This window comes from Sitophilus oryzae, unplaced genomic scaffold (genome assembly GCF_002938485.1).
Source record: "Sitophilus oryzae breed Bouriz unplaced genomic scaffold, Soryzae_2.0 scaffold_847_pilon_pilon, whole genome shotgun sequence".
In the NCBI taxonomy this organism is placed as follows: domain Eukaryota; kingdom Metazoa; phylum Arthropoda; class Insecta; order Coleoptera; family Curculionidae; genus Sitophilus; species Sitophilus oryzae.
This window is the reverse complement of record NW_022147469.1, coordinates 242,943-259,653: the sequence shown is the minus strand read 5'-3', so window position 1 is coordinate 259,653 and position 16,711 is coordinate 242,943. Positions and strand designations below refer to the sequence as shown.

At 33.8% G+C, this 16,711-nt stretch overlaps 1 protein-coding gene across 7 annotated transcripts in view; it reads right to left on the bottom strand.

The window, feature by feature from the left end:
• LOC115889806 (hypoxia-inducible factor 1-alpha) overlaps nucleotides 1-16,711 on the bottom strand; it is a 388,607-nt gene that overhangs the window by 260,910 nt on the left and 110,986 nt on the right. For all 7 annotated transcript variants that reach the window (XM_030909881.1, XM_030909884.1, XM_030909882.1 and 4 more), the window contains 2 exons: nucleotides 15,179-15,361; nucleotides 2,080-2,270 (listed from right to left, as the gene is read on the bottom strand). In XM_030909881.1, the coding sequence (XP_030765741.1) occupies nucleotides 2,080-2,270; nucleotides 15,179-15,361 (374 nt within the window). The remainder of the gene's footprint in view (nucleotides 1-2,079; nucleotides 2,271-15,178; nucleotides 15,362-16,711) is intronic.

Here is a 16,711-nt window from a genome sequence, read left to right as displayed (position 1 = left end):
AAGTCAAATTTCTTGTAAATTTGGCAAATTTTATAGTTCTTGAACAGAAAAAGTCAATAAAATAACACTTAAGGACTACAAGCTAAGAAAATGCGTTAATACAGCCGGGGAGATAGCAGCAACTAAGCTTTACCGCACACGTGCAACACGTACTACAAGGTAATAAATGAATGAATAGGCTCCCTCGCCTCTAATCGGTGTTGTCATATTGTAAAGAACTTATCCTTTTTAAACAGTATCCGACTTATAATTTAGTAGTATAAGGACTATTTAATACATCTATGGAATATTAAAACCTACTTTATTAAACTGTAGTATTAATATCTCAATATATGTGTATAACAAGAAAAAAAATATTGATAATATTAAAGACGTGACAACATAGGCTGGATGAGGAAGGCTCGGTCGACTGTACCCAGAAGTAAACATGTGTACAAAAAAGATTGTTTGTCCGCGTTGAGATGTAAATAGTGTAGTCTATATTTTATTTTAAGTCTATGGTCTTAGACAAGGAAGGAGAGGGGACAGCTAACACGCATATTCTCCAGTGAAAAATTTTTGAGGCCAAAATTTGATCGGCGGCCATACTGTGGTGACAAGGTTTAGAGGTGACACCAAGCGAATTTTTATGTTTTTTGTGAATACGTTTTTGTGAATACTGAATAAACTGTGTTGTTTAGTATGGTGAGATGTTCGGCGTATGGCTGCAAACGCCGAAGCGAGAAAAAAGTGGCTGGAATTATATTTCACGTTTAAAACATATATATTTACATTATTTTTTATTTAATTATACATTATACACACGTTAATAAACAAATAAGTGTCTTGATGATCAGTTCACTGTGATTGTTAAATATTTTGCATTATCGGCTTAGATATTCTAATATTATAAAGGTGAGACTATAAAATACAAAATTGTATATGCATTACTCAAAAATAAACGATATATTAGTTAACGTTTTAATAAATATTTTTTATAGTCTAGATACAAGCTAATTTCTGATGCTACGCCATTGAAGAATTTCTAGTGGTGACAAGTGGCTTCACTTTCAGCTGCCGTGTTACCTGTCCCCTCTCTTTCCTTGTCTAAGTATATGGTAATCGCAAAACAATTTCTGATGCACGTGATCAACTTCGAGTGACAAGCGATAGCGACAGCGCTGCCAGATTGTGATGGATTTATGAGATGAATCTTAATTTAAAATTAACAAACAATATATTTATTATATTATTTATTAAAGATTTTTACGTTTTATTTTTAATTAAATAACTAGTATTTTAGTAATTAATAGATTTATTTGTTTTATAGCTTATTTTACTTATTACATATTATTGGCAAAAACTAGTCCATTATGAAGATTATGCCAAGCGTTATTATGGGTTATTTATTTATTTATTGATGTACATCTTACAACGCCATAAGTGGTAATAACAAGTAAAAGGGTGCTATTAATGCACAAACCAATAATCACAATTTAATAAAAACTAACGTAGAAATAATTTTGAAAGTGGTGTAATGGTGCTTATCAATCAAACTTGCTTCTCTGACTGCAGTCAAGGGTAATAAAGGACCTTTATTGTCACGTTCTCGTTCAAAATAGTTTATCAGGGAAGCTACAAGCTCTTTGCTTCGACTGTTTAAATGCTTCGGCATATTTTCAACAGACAATTTCAAGAAATGCAATACAAAAACTCGACAATTAAGTTCTGAAAGTTTGTGCTTAAAACTACAATTTTTAAAAAAAGACTATGAAAATAGGCAAAAAACGAGAATTACTCACAAAGATTCAACAACAACACGATATTATACAAAATAATAACTGACATTAAGATAATTGACGTGCATCGGAAAATGTTTTGCGATTACAATAGTATAATAACACTGTTAAAATAATGCCAATACTAGAAGGATTTAACCATTTCTTTCTTAAAACGACAATTTCAGCCACATTATGTCTAATAGGTGTTAATTTATTTAAATTCAATTATCGTAAAGTAGTATTAAAATTCATGAACGCCATTACTGAAATTTAGCTATATATAAGAAGTATTTTTAATATAGTAGTTCCTAATACTCACAATTTATCATCAGCATCTGTAAACTTCATATCCATGCTGTGCTTAGTTAAAAATGTTTGTCTGGGCAACGGGGTGTCGATATTTGATGGATGTGGTATTGGTTGACCTATTGCAACAAGACAGGTGGATAACTGACTCTTCTTGTCATCATCTGCTGTGTCTTTAATTATGTGACCAGTACAGTGTATCACCTAAAAAGGATACCTTTATTATTTACATTAGTATTTTGTAATTTTGATGAATTTATAGAATTTTCAACGTTATGTCAGAGTAAGTGGATCGACGAGTAACGACAGAAACCGTCGGCTCTTTTGATGTGGTGGGACCAAATTTTTGACGTGTCTGACAGATAGACTATTTATTTAACTGCTCAACTTAAGAAGTGGTCCTAGTAACATGATATACACTGCTCACAATTTGAAGTAGAATTAATTATAAAGTTTTATACATATTTATTTTTGTTTTGTTTAATCCCTATTTCTAAATTTGAATGTATAAATATGTTACAGCTAATAAATAATTAAAAAAATGATTCGTTGCTTGAGGCATACTTGAAATAGAGTATATAGAAATATTTGATAAATGGCAACAATGGCAACTTCGCTTCTTCATATGACACATAACCTACTTATTTCGCGCAGCCGCGGCGGCAGTCCAGGCTAGTCGCAAAGAAAATTGAAACCCGGACTGTCGCTACTCATCGGTTTACTTACTCTGGTTTTGTCTTTAATGTAAAAGAAAGCGTTTTAAAATGTATCTGAGATCAGGTCATATTGTTTAGAAAATTTTAAGTACGTTCCGAAATCATTAATTGAGCGAGTTTTGTTTTTATTAATTTCAAATAGTTATGTTGGGTCTTAACTTATTTTGATTGTTTCAATATATAATTTTAAACGCATATACCAGTTCTTTCTAGCTAAATTGTACCTATTTTAAAAATAAAGTGATTAAAAGAATTAGGACTATTCTACAAAATCTGCTTTGTGAAACTTTACAAGTTCAAAAATGCCAATTTACAAAATATCAGCAGCACGCTAAAAAAATGATAAAAAATGACATACACTAACTTAAACCTAATTGACAAATCCTTCTATAATGATAATAATATTTACCTCTTTGTATAAAAAAATATTAAGTCAAATCTATGTAATAAAATTATTTATTTTTTGTATTTATTATTTTTGAATTGTTTTTGAAACATGCCTTTAGTTAATATTATGCCTAATACAAATATTCCGAATCAATCAGCTTGACTATCAGCCAAGTATCCACAGTCAAGTTTTATTAAACATGATAGTAATAGCTCCAAGGGATCTGCTTGTTTGAATCAAGTACTATAATCGTGTAATTTTACGGTACTTGCTTCTACTCCATTTACACATTAAGATAACTTATAATTCATTGGCTTGAGCTTGATAGCAGGTTAGTTCAAGAACAATGTTTACTTGTTTATCTTAAAAATGAATATATAATTATATACATGGCTAATTAAATTTAGACATATAACAAAGTAAATTAGATCTCCTTTGTGCTAAAAGGTCATGATCACTGATCTTAAACACTATTTTGAATAGTAAATATAATTTATGCAAAACGTATGTCAAGAGAAATGCGGAATAAAATATAACAATAAAGTTTTGTTTATTTTTAAAAGTGTGACCTAGTTGTATTTTCTCTATATCAGTAAAAATGTTTTGTAACGTTTTAGTTCGTTACATGTCTTTTTTATATGTAATATATGATGGCTGGCCTATCATCACCGGATTCCCTCTCTTTCAGGCCGGATAGTTTATTTGACGCGTAATTTTTACGTTCCCTAGTCGCCAACCCTGTTATCGTTCGACACAACCCTGTTATCGCTCTGAGGAGGCGCTGTCAACATCGCTTCTGTCAACTCTCTCCGTGCTTAACCTCACTTTGTTTTGACGCTCTGTTGTATCCCAGCTTTTGGAAATGGTGATTATTTAAGTCTTGCTGTATAATTTGAATCAGCTGCTATTTCGAGGCTACAGGTAAAGATGAGTTATTACCTTTTATAGATTCGATATTATTATTGAATATTTTTAGGGTAGAGTACGGATGTCCCAACTTGTATTTGTGTTTTGCTGGCACGTTGGCGTCCCTTTTCTTTTGTCCTCCAGAATGTCACATGGAAGAAAGGACGTGTTGTTTATTATTTATTGAGCCCTCGGAAGTATTTCGAGGTAGGTTTATTTTGTTTATTAGACCTTGTTTGGTTTTAAACAAGAGTTTCATATTTTTAGGGTCCAAGGTACGGACTATTTCCAAGGTACGGACTGTGTCCAAGGTACGGGTAGTGTCTTATGTACAGACATTATCTTATATACAGATGTCCTGTGGACGAGTGTCCCCAGTAAGAACGATTCTTTTTCTTACATATAAGTGCCACAGCGTGGATGTAGCTTGAGTCCCATGCTGCTTCGTTCCCAGCTGTAAGCTAGTTAGTTACGGCTGTACCAATTTATGGTGCCCTCATTCTGGCCCCTTTGGTTGTGTTGGATGGCTGAGTACAGAGATGCGAGACCACCTCACGCTGTTACTGTTTAAAGCAAGATTACATAAAGAACAGCTAAGTGTAGATTTAAGTTATAGTTTTACATTTAACATTTAAAACATTTACAGTCTTAAACAGTAACGTACATTTTAAATAATATCGTACAGACTATATTTAGTGGTTAGATTATTAAGAACATTTATGTCGATTCAGTAGTTACAATGTGATTTAGATTTTAGGTTTCATTATATTACGCCTTGTAATAGTATTACTTTCTATAGATATTATTATTGTGCTATATTCACAGATGAATAACGAGACATAGATTCTAGAATCTACAGGTTGCAACATATCAGATTTAACACCGCATAAAATTTAACAATTTAAATAAAGTAATGCTACTTTTCTTATATTTTCTATAACGTTACTCGCATTGTATTTTTTCATAGTCTTTTCATAGAACATATTTAATATTATTTACATACATAGTTTTACTCAACAAATAACCACTATAATAATTATTAAAATTGTACAATGCTATTTGCCATCAGAATTCATCATGAATAAATATAGTCATTAGTTTTAAGTAATATACAACTGTGTTTTCTTTCTCTGTACATGCCTGGCGCCCAATATCTATTTTTTTGTTTATTGTTCTTAATTAGTTTTCTTTCCAGTGAAATACCTTATCCACGACTGCTCTCCGATGAAAAGCTGCCGTTCGCAGTGGTAGTTGTTTAAAAAACGCTACAGTTTAATAACAATATATGAAAAATATTATAACATATTATACAATATAATACAATATAATATCTATCCATTACGTAGCTACTTCATATTATAGTTTATTATTTTAAGAATAGCTACAAAGCAGATATATGTATAGTTCATACCAATTAAACTTTCAGTGACGTGATTAAGCTTGGCTGGCACAGCGTTGCCCACATTTACATATTTTCTTTTAATCAAAATATTTTAGGAAACAAAAATAAATTAATTATAAATACACACACCGGAAAATCTAGGGATATCACTTTATTAAAGTTAAAAATAAATGTTTTGAATAAACAACCACATATTTGTAGGCCGATTCTTTCTACTTCGATTGAAACGAAGTAGTCACACTAGTTATTTCTAAATTTGGGATATTTGCAGAAGTGTTGGGGGATTGTGCATTTTTTGTCAAATGTATAAAAAGCACCTAGCACCAATTGTTCGAATTTAACCTGTACTGGCTATGTTTATATGATAACTGGCCAGAATTCATTCAAATAACTCTGTTTAGTATTAAACGACATTATGGAGCGTAGACATCTTAACAGAGATGAAATGCTAAGGGCCATGGGTATGCTCGAAGCTGGAATGCGCCAAATCGACGTAGCTAGAGCATTAAATACAACGCAAAGTATAATATCGCGATTAAGTGCACGCTATCGTGAAAGCGGTGATGTAGCTGAAAGGCACACAGGGCGACATCGCATTACTACCTGTCCAGTACTTCATTAGTACTTATTTATTTTATATTTTTTATCGTTTTTGGATGTGTTAGATAGGCAACTAATGATACACCTTGTAATGTATTAGTATTATTAATCTGTAGCTCAGGTTACGAAAAGCTGTCATTCTTATCATTCTGATCATCTCTATCATTGATTTCACACAGTTTGTTAATTTTAATCATCAATTTCAAATAATACAACAAATAATTATCATAATTACCTATGTGTAATTTTTTTTTACCAATTAAAGTTTTTACAAGCTATCGAAGAGTTTAAATCAAAACCAAGACCAGCAATCAACAGTAGGTAACTCCGAAAAGCCGGGGTTCGTACATTTTGGTCCTACGGAGCCGGATTGGATGAAAACGCATGTAATTTCAACAAATTTACAAACCTTTTGGTTCAATCAAGCATCAGAAAATCAGGTCCTTCGAAACGAAACACTGTAAGTACTGGGAAAACGAACATTACAAAGGGGTACAACAGAAGCAAGCCCGCCGTTTCCAGTCGACAAAATCGTTCCAGAAACTTCCATGTTTGGACGCCATTTTGATTATTGAAGCCAGTTGAAGCCTTGAAGCACGATATATTACCAGATTTTACCAGATTCAGATGCCACGCTAATAACGCTGACCTTGCTGTTTGGTGTGTTAGTTTTTATTTTTTAATTTCAGAATATTTTAATAATTTTCACATTTTATCACACAAATACCTACAAACATCTTTAAGAGCGTAAATTTATCATTATATAATCTGTTTTAATTTAATATTACCTGAATCATGACTGAAATAGAGATGTCTAATGACAAAAGTGCCAGTTTGATTCAAAATCGTATAACAATTTTTGAGGCTTTGTCTCGATTCACAATTCAAGTTAATCAATTTTCAGATCCCATTAGAATTTATGAACTTCAAGCTCGGTTAGAGAAAGTTCAGCTTTTGTGGACTGAGTTTTCAAACGTCCAAACAGAATTAGAGCAGCTCGATAAGGATTCTAATCATACTGAAGTGAGATTAAAGTTTGAAGATGAATTTTTTTCATCTACAGGGAGAGCTAAAGGTATTTTAGACACTCATTTTTCTAAATTATATAATCAAAATAGGCCTAAGCCAGAAATTAATCCTATCATGAGCAATCACAATTTACCTAAACTCAAATTACCAGATTTTTATGGTAGTTATGAAAAATGGCTTCAGTTTGCTGATACTTACAGATCTTTAATACATAATAGTAACTCATTATCAAAAATTGAAAAATTCTGGTAAATTAAATCCTGTTTAAAGGGAGATGCTGCGAATCTGTTAACTTCCTTAGAGGTCTCTGAAGCAAATTATGACAAGGCCTGGTCACTTTTGAGTGACAGGTATGAAAATAAAAGGGCTATAATACAGACCCACCTCAAATCATTTTTTGAAATGCCAGTAATAACAAAGGAGTCTCATATTGCTCTAAGGAACTTAATTGATACCTCGTCGCAACATTTAAGATCATTAGAGTCATTGGGTTTACCAATTGAACATTGGGATACTATTTTAATTTATCAGATAACATCTAAATTAGATTTAATTACTAGAAAAGGGTGGGAAGATTATTCTTTAAAGCTGCCTACAGATACACCAGCCTTTGATGAATTAATCTCATTTTTGAATGACAAATGCCAAGTTCTCGAGAGTATCAGTACAAATATCCCTTCTCAAAAATCAACAAGCAATAAATGTTCAAATAAAAATAGTTCTAGTACTTTTGTTTCTACTAATACCACATGTATTTTATGCAACAAGAATCATTTTATTTTTGCATGTTCAGAATTTTTAAAACTTTCTCCTCAAATGAGGCTTAATAAAATCAGGAGTCTTCATGCTTGCACAAATTGCCTGCGACAAGGTCATATTTCCAAAGATTGTAAGAGTACATTTTCTTGTAAAAAGTGTTCCTCAAGACACAATACTTTATTGCATCTTCTAGATAATTCCAGTCAACAGACAAATCCAAGGAATGAAGGTTTTAATCCTCAGCCCAGACCTTCGCCAAATCGTCAACAAATCAATCGAACAAATTCTTCAGATAGTATTGACAGTAATTCACAAGCTCTTTCAGTGACTAATAATCACAGCCCAGATTCTTCATATGTTCTCTTATCCACAGCTGATATAGTCATTCTTGACTCTGAGGGTAAGTCACATACTTGTCGAGCTCTTCTCGATAATTGTTCTCAATCAAATTTCATCACGCAGAATTTGTTTAATAAGTTAAATCTTAAATCAAGGAATATTACTCACTCTGTTCAAGGTTTTGGGAACACCTGTACCAAAATATTTAAAAGCACTTCTGTCAATATTAAGTCAAAAATAAACTCTTTTAGTTTAAACAATATTTCGTGTCTTGTCACAGATAAAATCACAAGTAACTTACCTGAAATTTCCTTTAATTCAGAAGCTTTAGGGATTCCTAGAAATATTTCATTAGCAGACGATAATTTCAACAAACCTGGTCCTATAGACATGCTCCTGGGAGCATCTATATTTTGGAAACTTATTTGTGTTGGACAAATATTGTTGTCTAATACGCACGCTGTATTGCAAAAAACTACCTTGGGATGGATAGTCTCAGGTTCTTTACCACTTTCAAATGGTTATTCATCAATTTGTAATCTTTCTACTAGTTCACCTTCTTCTATGCTTCATGAGCAATTAGAAAAGTTCTGGAAACTAGAGGAATGTCAAATCAACACCTTTTATTCACAAGAAGAAAAGGAATGTGAAGAACATTTTTTAGACACTGTCTATCGTGACAAATCAGGTAAATTTGTTGTGAGTCTTCCATTGAAGGATAATATCTCTCTCTTAGGTGAATCTTATGATACAGCATTAAAGCGGTTTTACACTGTTGAAAAGCGTATCAGTAAAAACAAAGACTTAAAATCTCAGTATGCTGAATTTATGTCAGAATACGAAATGCTCGGTCATATGTCAAAGGTTCGTGAGGTTTCTTCTGAGATGGATGACCCAGAATATTTCTTGCCACACCATTGTGTAATTAAGGAAAACAGTTCTACAACAAAACTCAGGGTTGTCTTTGATGGTTCTGCAAAATCCAGTAGTGGAATTTCTCTAAACGATACCCTTAAAATAGGCCCCAAACTTCAGGACGATTTAATGGATATTGTTTTGCGTTTTCGCACTAATCAATTTGCTTTCACGGCTGACATCGAAAAGATGTACAGGTGTGTTAAGGTGAAGGAGAGTCATCGCAATTTACAAAAGATTTTATGGCGTAGTGATCCATCTCAAAGGGTTGAGCAATATAAGCTTAACACAGTCACATATGGCACTGCAAGTGCGTCTTATTTGGCAATTCGAAGCTTGCAGGAAGAAATAGGAAGAAAATAAAGAGAATTTTCCAAAGGCTGCAGAGAAAATATTAAGTTCCTTTTATGTGGATGACTTTCTCTGTGGTTCCAATTCAATCAGTGAGGGTAAAAAACTTATATCAGATGTAATCCATATACTTGAAACCGATGGATTTCACTTAAGAAAATGGGTTGCAAACGATCCTAGTCTTTTGAATGATATTTTAAAAGGAGGTTCTTCAAATCACAAATTTATTTCAGACGACAATATGACGAAAACCCTTGGTCTTACTTGGAATGCCAAGGAGGATATTTTTCAATATTCCTTCCATATTTCGCCAACAAATCGAATTACAAAACGTTCTATTCTCGCAGTCACAGCTCAGATTTTCGACCCACTGGGTTTAATTGGTCCCTGCATCATTAAGGCAAAATTGATTTTGCAATCTTTATGGCAGTTAGGCTTAAATTGGGATGAAAGTGTACCAATGGATCTTCAACATACCTGGATTTCCTTTTGTAACCAAGTCCCATATATCAATGATATTAAAATACCTAGACACATTTTGTGTAGTGAGTCTAGTAATGTGGAATTTCATGGCTTTAGCGATGCTTCCATAAAATCATATGGAGCTTGTTGCTACCTTAAGACTACAAATCATCAAGGGGAAACTAATGTTTCTTTAGTTTGCGCCAAATCTAAAGTAGCACCCTTAAAAACAATTTCGTTACCTCGACTTGAGCTATGCGCAGCTGTATTACTTGCAAGATTAGCTCATAGAGTTCTAAATTCCCTTAGAATTAAAATCGATTCTTTTCACTATTGGACCGATTCAACAATCGTATTATCTTGGATAGCATTGCAACCTAGTACTTTAAATACGTTTGTCGCAAACAGAATATCTGAAATTCAGACTTTGACTGAGATTAATCAGTGGTCACATGTCCCATCAGCTGATAATCCAGCCGATATTATTTCTAGAGGTTTAGAACCTATTAAATTAGAAAATTGTGAGCTCTGGTGGTCAGGGCCATTTTTCCTTAAACAAGGCGAAGAGTATTGGCCTCCAAAAGTAAATCCTTCTTCTGATCTTCCCGAGGTGAAACAGCAAAAATATACGTTTGTTACTCATAAAAATATCCTTTCAGATGAGTTGGATTTATGTGAGAAATTTTCTTCATATACAAAATTGCTCAGAGTCACTGCTTACTGTTTAAGATTTATAAGGCTTTTAAAACAAAAGGGGAATAAATCTCATTTTACTAACTTCATATGTAAAGATGAACTACAAGATGCTAGGATTGTCATTAGCAAAATCGTTCAGAGGCATTACTTTTCTGATGAAATCAAACATTTACAAAATGTAAAGCGTGTATCTCTGAAAAGTCCCCTCTTAAGATTAAACCCATTTCTCGACGAAAAAGGTTTGATTCGAGTGGGAGGCCGTTTGAATCATTGTAATTTATCATATGACGTTAAACATCCTATATTGTTGCCCAGTAATTCTTATTTTTCTAAACTTATTATTCTTTATGAGCATCATAGACATCTTCATGCAGGCGCTCAAGCTACCTTGGCAGCTGTACGTTTACGGTTTTGGATAATCAATGGTCGTAATACAGTGCAGAAAGTCTTACGTAAATGCGTTACCTGTTTCAAGGTCATGCCAAAAGTTGCTCTAAATCAAATGGGTGATCTTCCTAAATCAAGGATTACTCCCGAAAGACCTTTCCGTGTCACCGGAATGGACTTTGCAGGCCCTTTCTTGGTTAAGGATGGTAAGGCAAAAAATAGGACATTAGTAAAATGCTACCTTTGTTTATTCGTGTGCTTCACGACTAAAGCAGTTCATTTTGAGTTGGCGGTAGATCTTTCAACAGAAGCATTCTTAAATTGCTTTAAAAGATTCATTTCACGAAGGGGTATGTGTACTGATTTGTATTCAGATAATGGCACTAATTTTGTGGGTGCAGCAGCTGACTTGAAATTAACTTTAAACAAAATAAAGCGAGACTCAGTATTTTTGGAATACTTATCCAACCATGAGATAAAATGGCATTTTTCTCCTCCATATGGCCCAAACTTTGGTGGTTTGTGGGAGTCTTGCGTCAAGTCCGCAAAACACCATATGAAGAGAATAATCGGCAATAGTCATGTAACTTATGAATCACTTTTAACTGTTTTTATACAAATAGAGGCTGTATTGAATTCAAGACCTCTAATGCCTTTATCTAACGATCCTAATGATCTATATGCTCTTACACCTTCGCATTTTTTAATTGGTGAATCTTTAACTTCATTACCTCAAGAAGATGTTAGGTATATAGCTGAAAATCGCCTTAAACATTTCAAACACTTACAACAGCAAGTGCAGCACTTTTGGCAGCGTTGGTCGAAGCAGTATATCACGACACTACAAGAACGTTCAAAATGGCATACTCGATCAGCGAATATAGAAGTAGGCGCTCTTGTGTTAGTAAAGGATGACAATGCACCTCCGTTATGTTGGAACTTAGGTCGCATTGTTGAAGTGATACCTGGCGACGACAACATAGTGCGCGTTGTGTGCGTCAAAACAAAACATGGTGTCTTAAAACGACCAATAGCAAAGATATGTGCACTACCATTTAGCGATAGTTAAGATTTCTTATTTAAAAGGCATTGTTTAAATTAAATTTTTTCATACTGTTCTATGTATCTTTTAATGTTAAGATATGTAAGAAGTTGTCTTAATTTGTTATAAATATTTTTATTTTTTTTGAAAGTTAGTACTTTCAAGGGGGGCGGTATGTCCAGTACTTCATTAGTACTTATTTATTTTATATTTTTTATCGTTTTTGGATGTGTTAGATAGGCAACTAATGATACACCTTGTAATGTATTAGTATTATTAATCTGTAGCTCAGGTTAAGAAAAGCTGTCATTCTTATCATTCTGATCATCTCTATCATTGATTTCACACAGTTTGTTAATTTTAATCATCAATTTCAAATAATACAACAAATAATTATCATAATTACCTATGTGTAATTTTTTTTTACCAATTAAAGTTTTTACAAGCTATCGAAGAGTTTAAATCAAAACCAAGACCAGCAATCAACAGTAGGTAACTCCGAAAAGCCGGGGTTCGTACACTACCCCTCAGCAAGATCATTTTTTACAATTAAATGCTCGACGCCGACCGACTCTTACAGCACCAGAGCTTAGTTTAATTCTCCAGGAAACACATAATGTAACCGTTAGTCCTGACACTGTTCGCAATAGATTAAGAGAGGTCAATTTAAGAAGCAGTCGCCCCTGGAGAGCTCAACCCTTAACGAGAGGAAATCGAGAGGTACGACATTTGTGGGCTCAAGATCATGTTCAGTGGTCGAATGAACAATGGGCCATAGTTTTCTTCACGGATGAGTCACGCTTTGGAATTCATCCGGATTCGAGAAGGCTTAGGGTATGGAGAGAACCAGGAAATCTTATTCGGTTGGATCATGTTCAGGAAGTGCACCCTTATCAAGGTGGAACAGTTATGGTCTGGGGAGGAGTCCAGTTAGGCCGAAAAACCGATCTCATTTTTCTTGAAAGGTTTCTAACAGGAATCACATATCGTGATTTAATTCTTGAGCCTGTCGAGTTACCATATGCCAATGATTTTGGGAGAAACTTCATGCTCATGCATGACAATGCACGGCCTCATACAGCCAGAGTGGTAAGTGAGTTTATCAATGCGCTCATCAATTAAACATCTTACCCTGGCCGGCACAATGTTCTGACCTCAACCCCATCGAGCACGTATGGGACGCGGTCCAAAGAAGAATTTTGAGAATGGGTATGCCTCGTGAAACTCGTAGGGATCTGGTTCGGGCCGTGAATGCAGCGTGGCAGGCTGTACCTCAAGAAGAGATCGACAATCTGATCAGGAGCATGGAGAGACGATGTAGGGCTGTAATGAACAGTAGAGGAGGCCATATCCTTTATTAAGTAAAAATGGTTTTATCTTTTTTTTTAGTTCACAGTTTAGAATAAAAAAAAATGTGTGTATTTTTTTGAGTTCAATAAAAATCAAGGTAAATTCGGTAAATTTCGCATTTTCATTTCCAATACGCCCTGTAAACTATTTGTTTATTTTAATTTTATTATATCAGAAATGCAAATAATAAAATTACTGACGATGGCGGGATACAATTGTAATATCCCTAGACTTTTCCGGTGTGTGTATATAAACAACTATTATTTACATCAACAAAACTCAAGGGACACAAAGGGCCATTACTACCGCTTTCCCGTTCAAAATATTCTTATAAAGCTGTGATGAGTTTTTTGCAGCGCCTATTAAGCTATCTTGTACCATTTCGTTTAGAGCTTCTAAAAAGAACAATGTTCGACAGAAAGGTCTGCTAGTAAATATTTTTAAGCTTAAAGTATCACAACAACAAAAAAAACGAATGACGATGACAGGAAATAAACAAATAAATGTGGCAACTTGACATTTTTTACAGCAGAGCTACCACCTGAATTCCCAGCGGGAAATTTAAATTTCAGTTAGTCAGCCCGGCGCCGAATATATCCAGGTTGGCAACAACGAATTTAAAAATCGTGCCCTCGATTACGCAACTAAAAGTTTAATTGGTATCGCTTATATAAGAAATATATAATATATGTATAATATAATAATTCTGTTGGCATAAAACATTTATTTTAGTGCATCAATATATCGGCCCGATCATTCCAAACAGGTGGCCTGTACTTTAATGTGTACGCGATAAAGATAAAGTTATAAATTACTTTATAACTAGCTGAGAGACAGAGGCAAAAAAATTAAATGCGGTATTGCCGGTAGCAAAATGAATATAATTAGTTGATATATCTACTAATAGTCTAACACTTGCTACAAGACCGATTAAAAAGCCTTCTAATTGTATTTTAAATTTTAATTGGAAAACTCGGCAGTACCATATAGCAGAAATGGATAATTTAAAATGACCAGGTCTGTAATAATACAACAGAATGACTGGACGTTCCTATCATAAAATCAAAAGACAGTACTTGGTACTTAGTACTAAGACAGTTTAGTTTAGGTTTATACTGGTGTATACTGTTCACAAAATACTGGTTGAACGTGACGCACAATTCAGCAAGATGCTCGATTCCTTTGAATAAAATTATTGAGTCTGATTTTATTCATGCATCATAAGGCGGAATCGACATCAGTAGCGTATCTGGCATTTTTCTTGTTAAATAATTATTATATATTATAATATATAATAATATATAATATATTATAACTTATCTATATTAGAAATATATTGTCAAGGTGTGTGTGGCGACATCTGTCGGAGAAGTATTTTTTTACATCTAAGCGTGTATTGCTGGTTGAGATTTCATCTTTAATACAGGACATTGTTTGAAGCGCCATCTCTTAGACTCAAGTAGATATAGATTAGATCTTGTAAAAATTTTACTGGAACCGGAAAGAACGCTACAGATAATTTTCGAACGTTCGAGAAGCAACCACTAGGAGCTATATAAGCGCAACCGCGCTCAGCAGTTTAAAATACGGTTAGATTAGGTTAGGTTCGTTAAGTATTTTATCGTGAGTTTAAATTTGTGGACTCACGGAATCCGTAACAATATATTTTTAACAATTTTGATAACATTTATTAACAACGTAAAACAAAACCAAGAAATGATTGAGTCTACCCTACATTATATTTTTACACGTTATAAATAAAATAGTTACCTTATAAGTGGCTGATTTTAAATTTACTGAACGTCCTTTGCTTGTCAGCGTACACTTTAAACGTATAAAAAACGATTTTGGAGTTTCACCGTCCTCCATGGTTTTTGCAGACAAAATATCTCTAATTTCGTCGTGGTCGCATGGATGACTGTATTCGAACACGTTTTGTCCCATAAGATCAACCTAAAATTGTAAACACAAAAGATATAATTATTGCATATAAAAACAAGAAAAATACAGATTACAATTTATTTACGACCAGCCTGCCGACTTACGATCACTTGTATAGACATCGTTACCAATGAGGTTCTTTGTAGACAACTCCAGGTTTTTATGTTGTGCCATTTATAATATAACCATAATTTATAATATAACCATTTTAGGTTGCGCTGCTTGGACCACATATGTTCGAAGTTTTTGAAAGAAGGCCTAGTGCAACTTAACAAATAACAAAGAAAATAAAGTCCTACTACTCTGGGTGCGAGCCCTCCAAGGGATAGAAGGCAATGAAAAAGCAAACGACCTAGCTAGAAAAGGAGCGAACATTCCCCCACTAACTGGACCAGAACCGTTCTGCTTGCCAAGTGGAAATCGACTTAAAAACGGAACTCAAGAGCCTGGGCGTTTATCCGTAACCTGGAATGGGAATCCTCCAACGGTCTAAGACACTCCAAATTTCTCAGAACCTACGACTGAGAAAAATCAAAGATTTTTCTAGGTTTAAGTAAGAACAATCTTCGGATTGTTACGGGTTTTATAACAGGAACTAACTCAACGAACTCCTCAGTAGATTGAAGCTAAAGGTGCGTACTCACTAGAGCATTTTGGTCCGAATGAACCAAGCAAGCCGAGCGCGCACGAACGAACTCAATAAGGAAAAGATCGCGATGTTCAGAGTGCTTGTTGCGTTCGCTGTGTTCCCACGTTCAGTTGTATTTAATTTTTATTCGAGCTTTGATATACTCTACTATACTAGTTTACTCAATGTGTTTGATATTCGTAGTTTGGTGATTTCATTAATTTTATATGCTTACCTGAGTTAGAACACAAATTAGCATCATTAGTGTACCCGAAAATACAATGGTTCAGTCGCTGCAAATAATTAAAAATTTGACACATGCCAAAATTTTCCATGTAAATAAAAAACAAGTTGTAAAGCCTGTTTTTTTTTAAATAAAAATTTGACATTTTTCACGTGATTGCTTCTTTACAGCTAGGTTAGAAATCATGTTAGACATTTGCCAAATCTTTCCATTAAAAAAACAAGCTTTATTGTTATATTCGTTATAATTTGCGTAAATGTATCTTTTTCCGTTCCAATAGATTTTTGTCCTTTCGCCTTCTCCCTTCTGAAACTTGCCAGAACACTTTCAATTTTGTTCTTAGTATAATCCATCCTTTGGATTCCAAAGCAGTGGATATTGTTCATAAATGTCTATTAACTGAAGGCACTTTTCTCTATTCCACTCCATTTCGTTTGAGCAAAGAAAAATCAAAACAATGAAAATTTTTAGCCGCGAATGCTCCGAAATG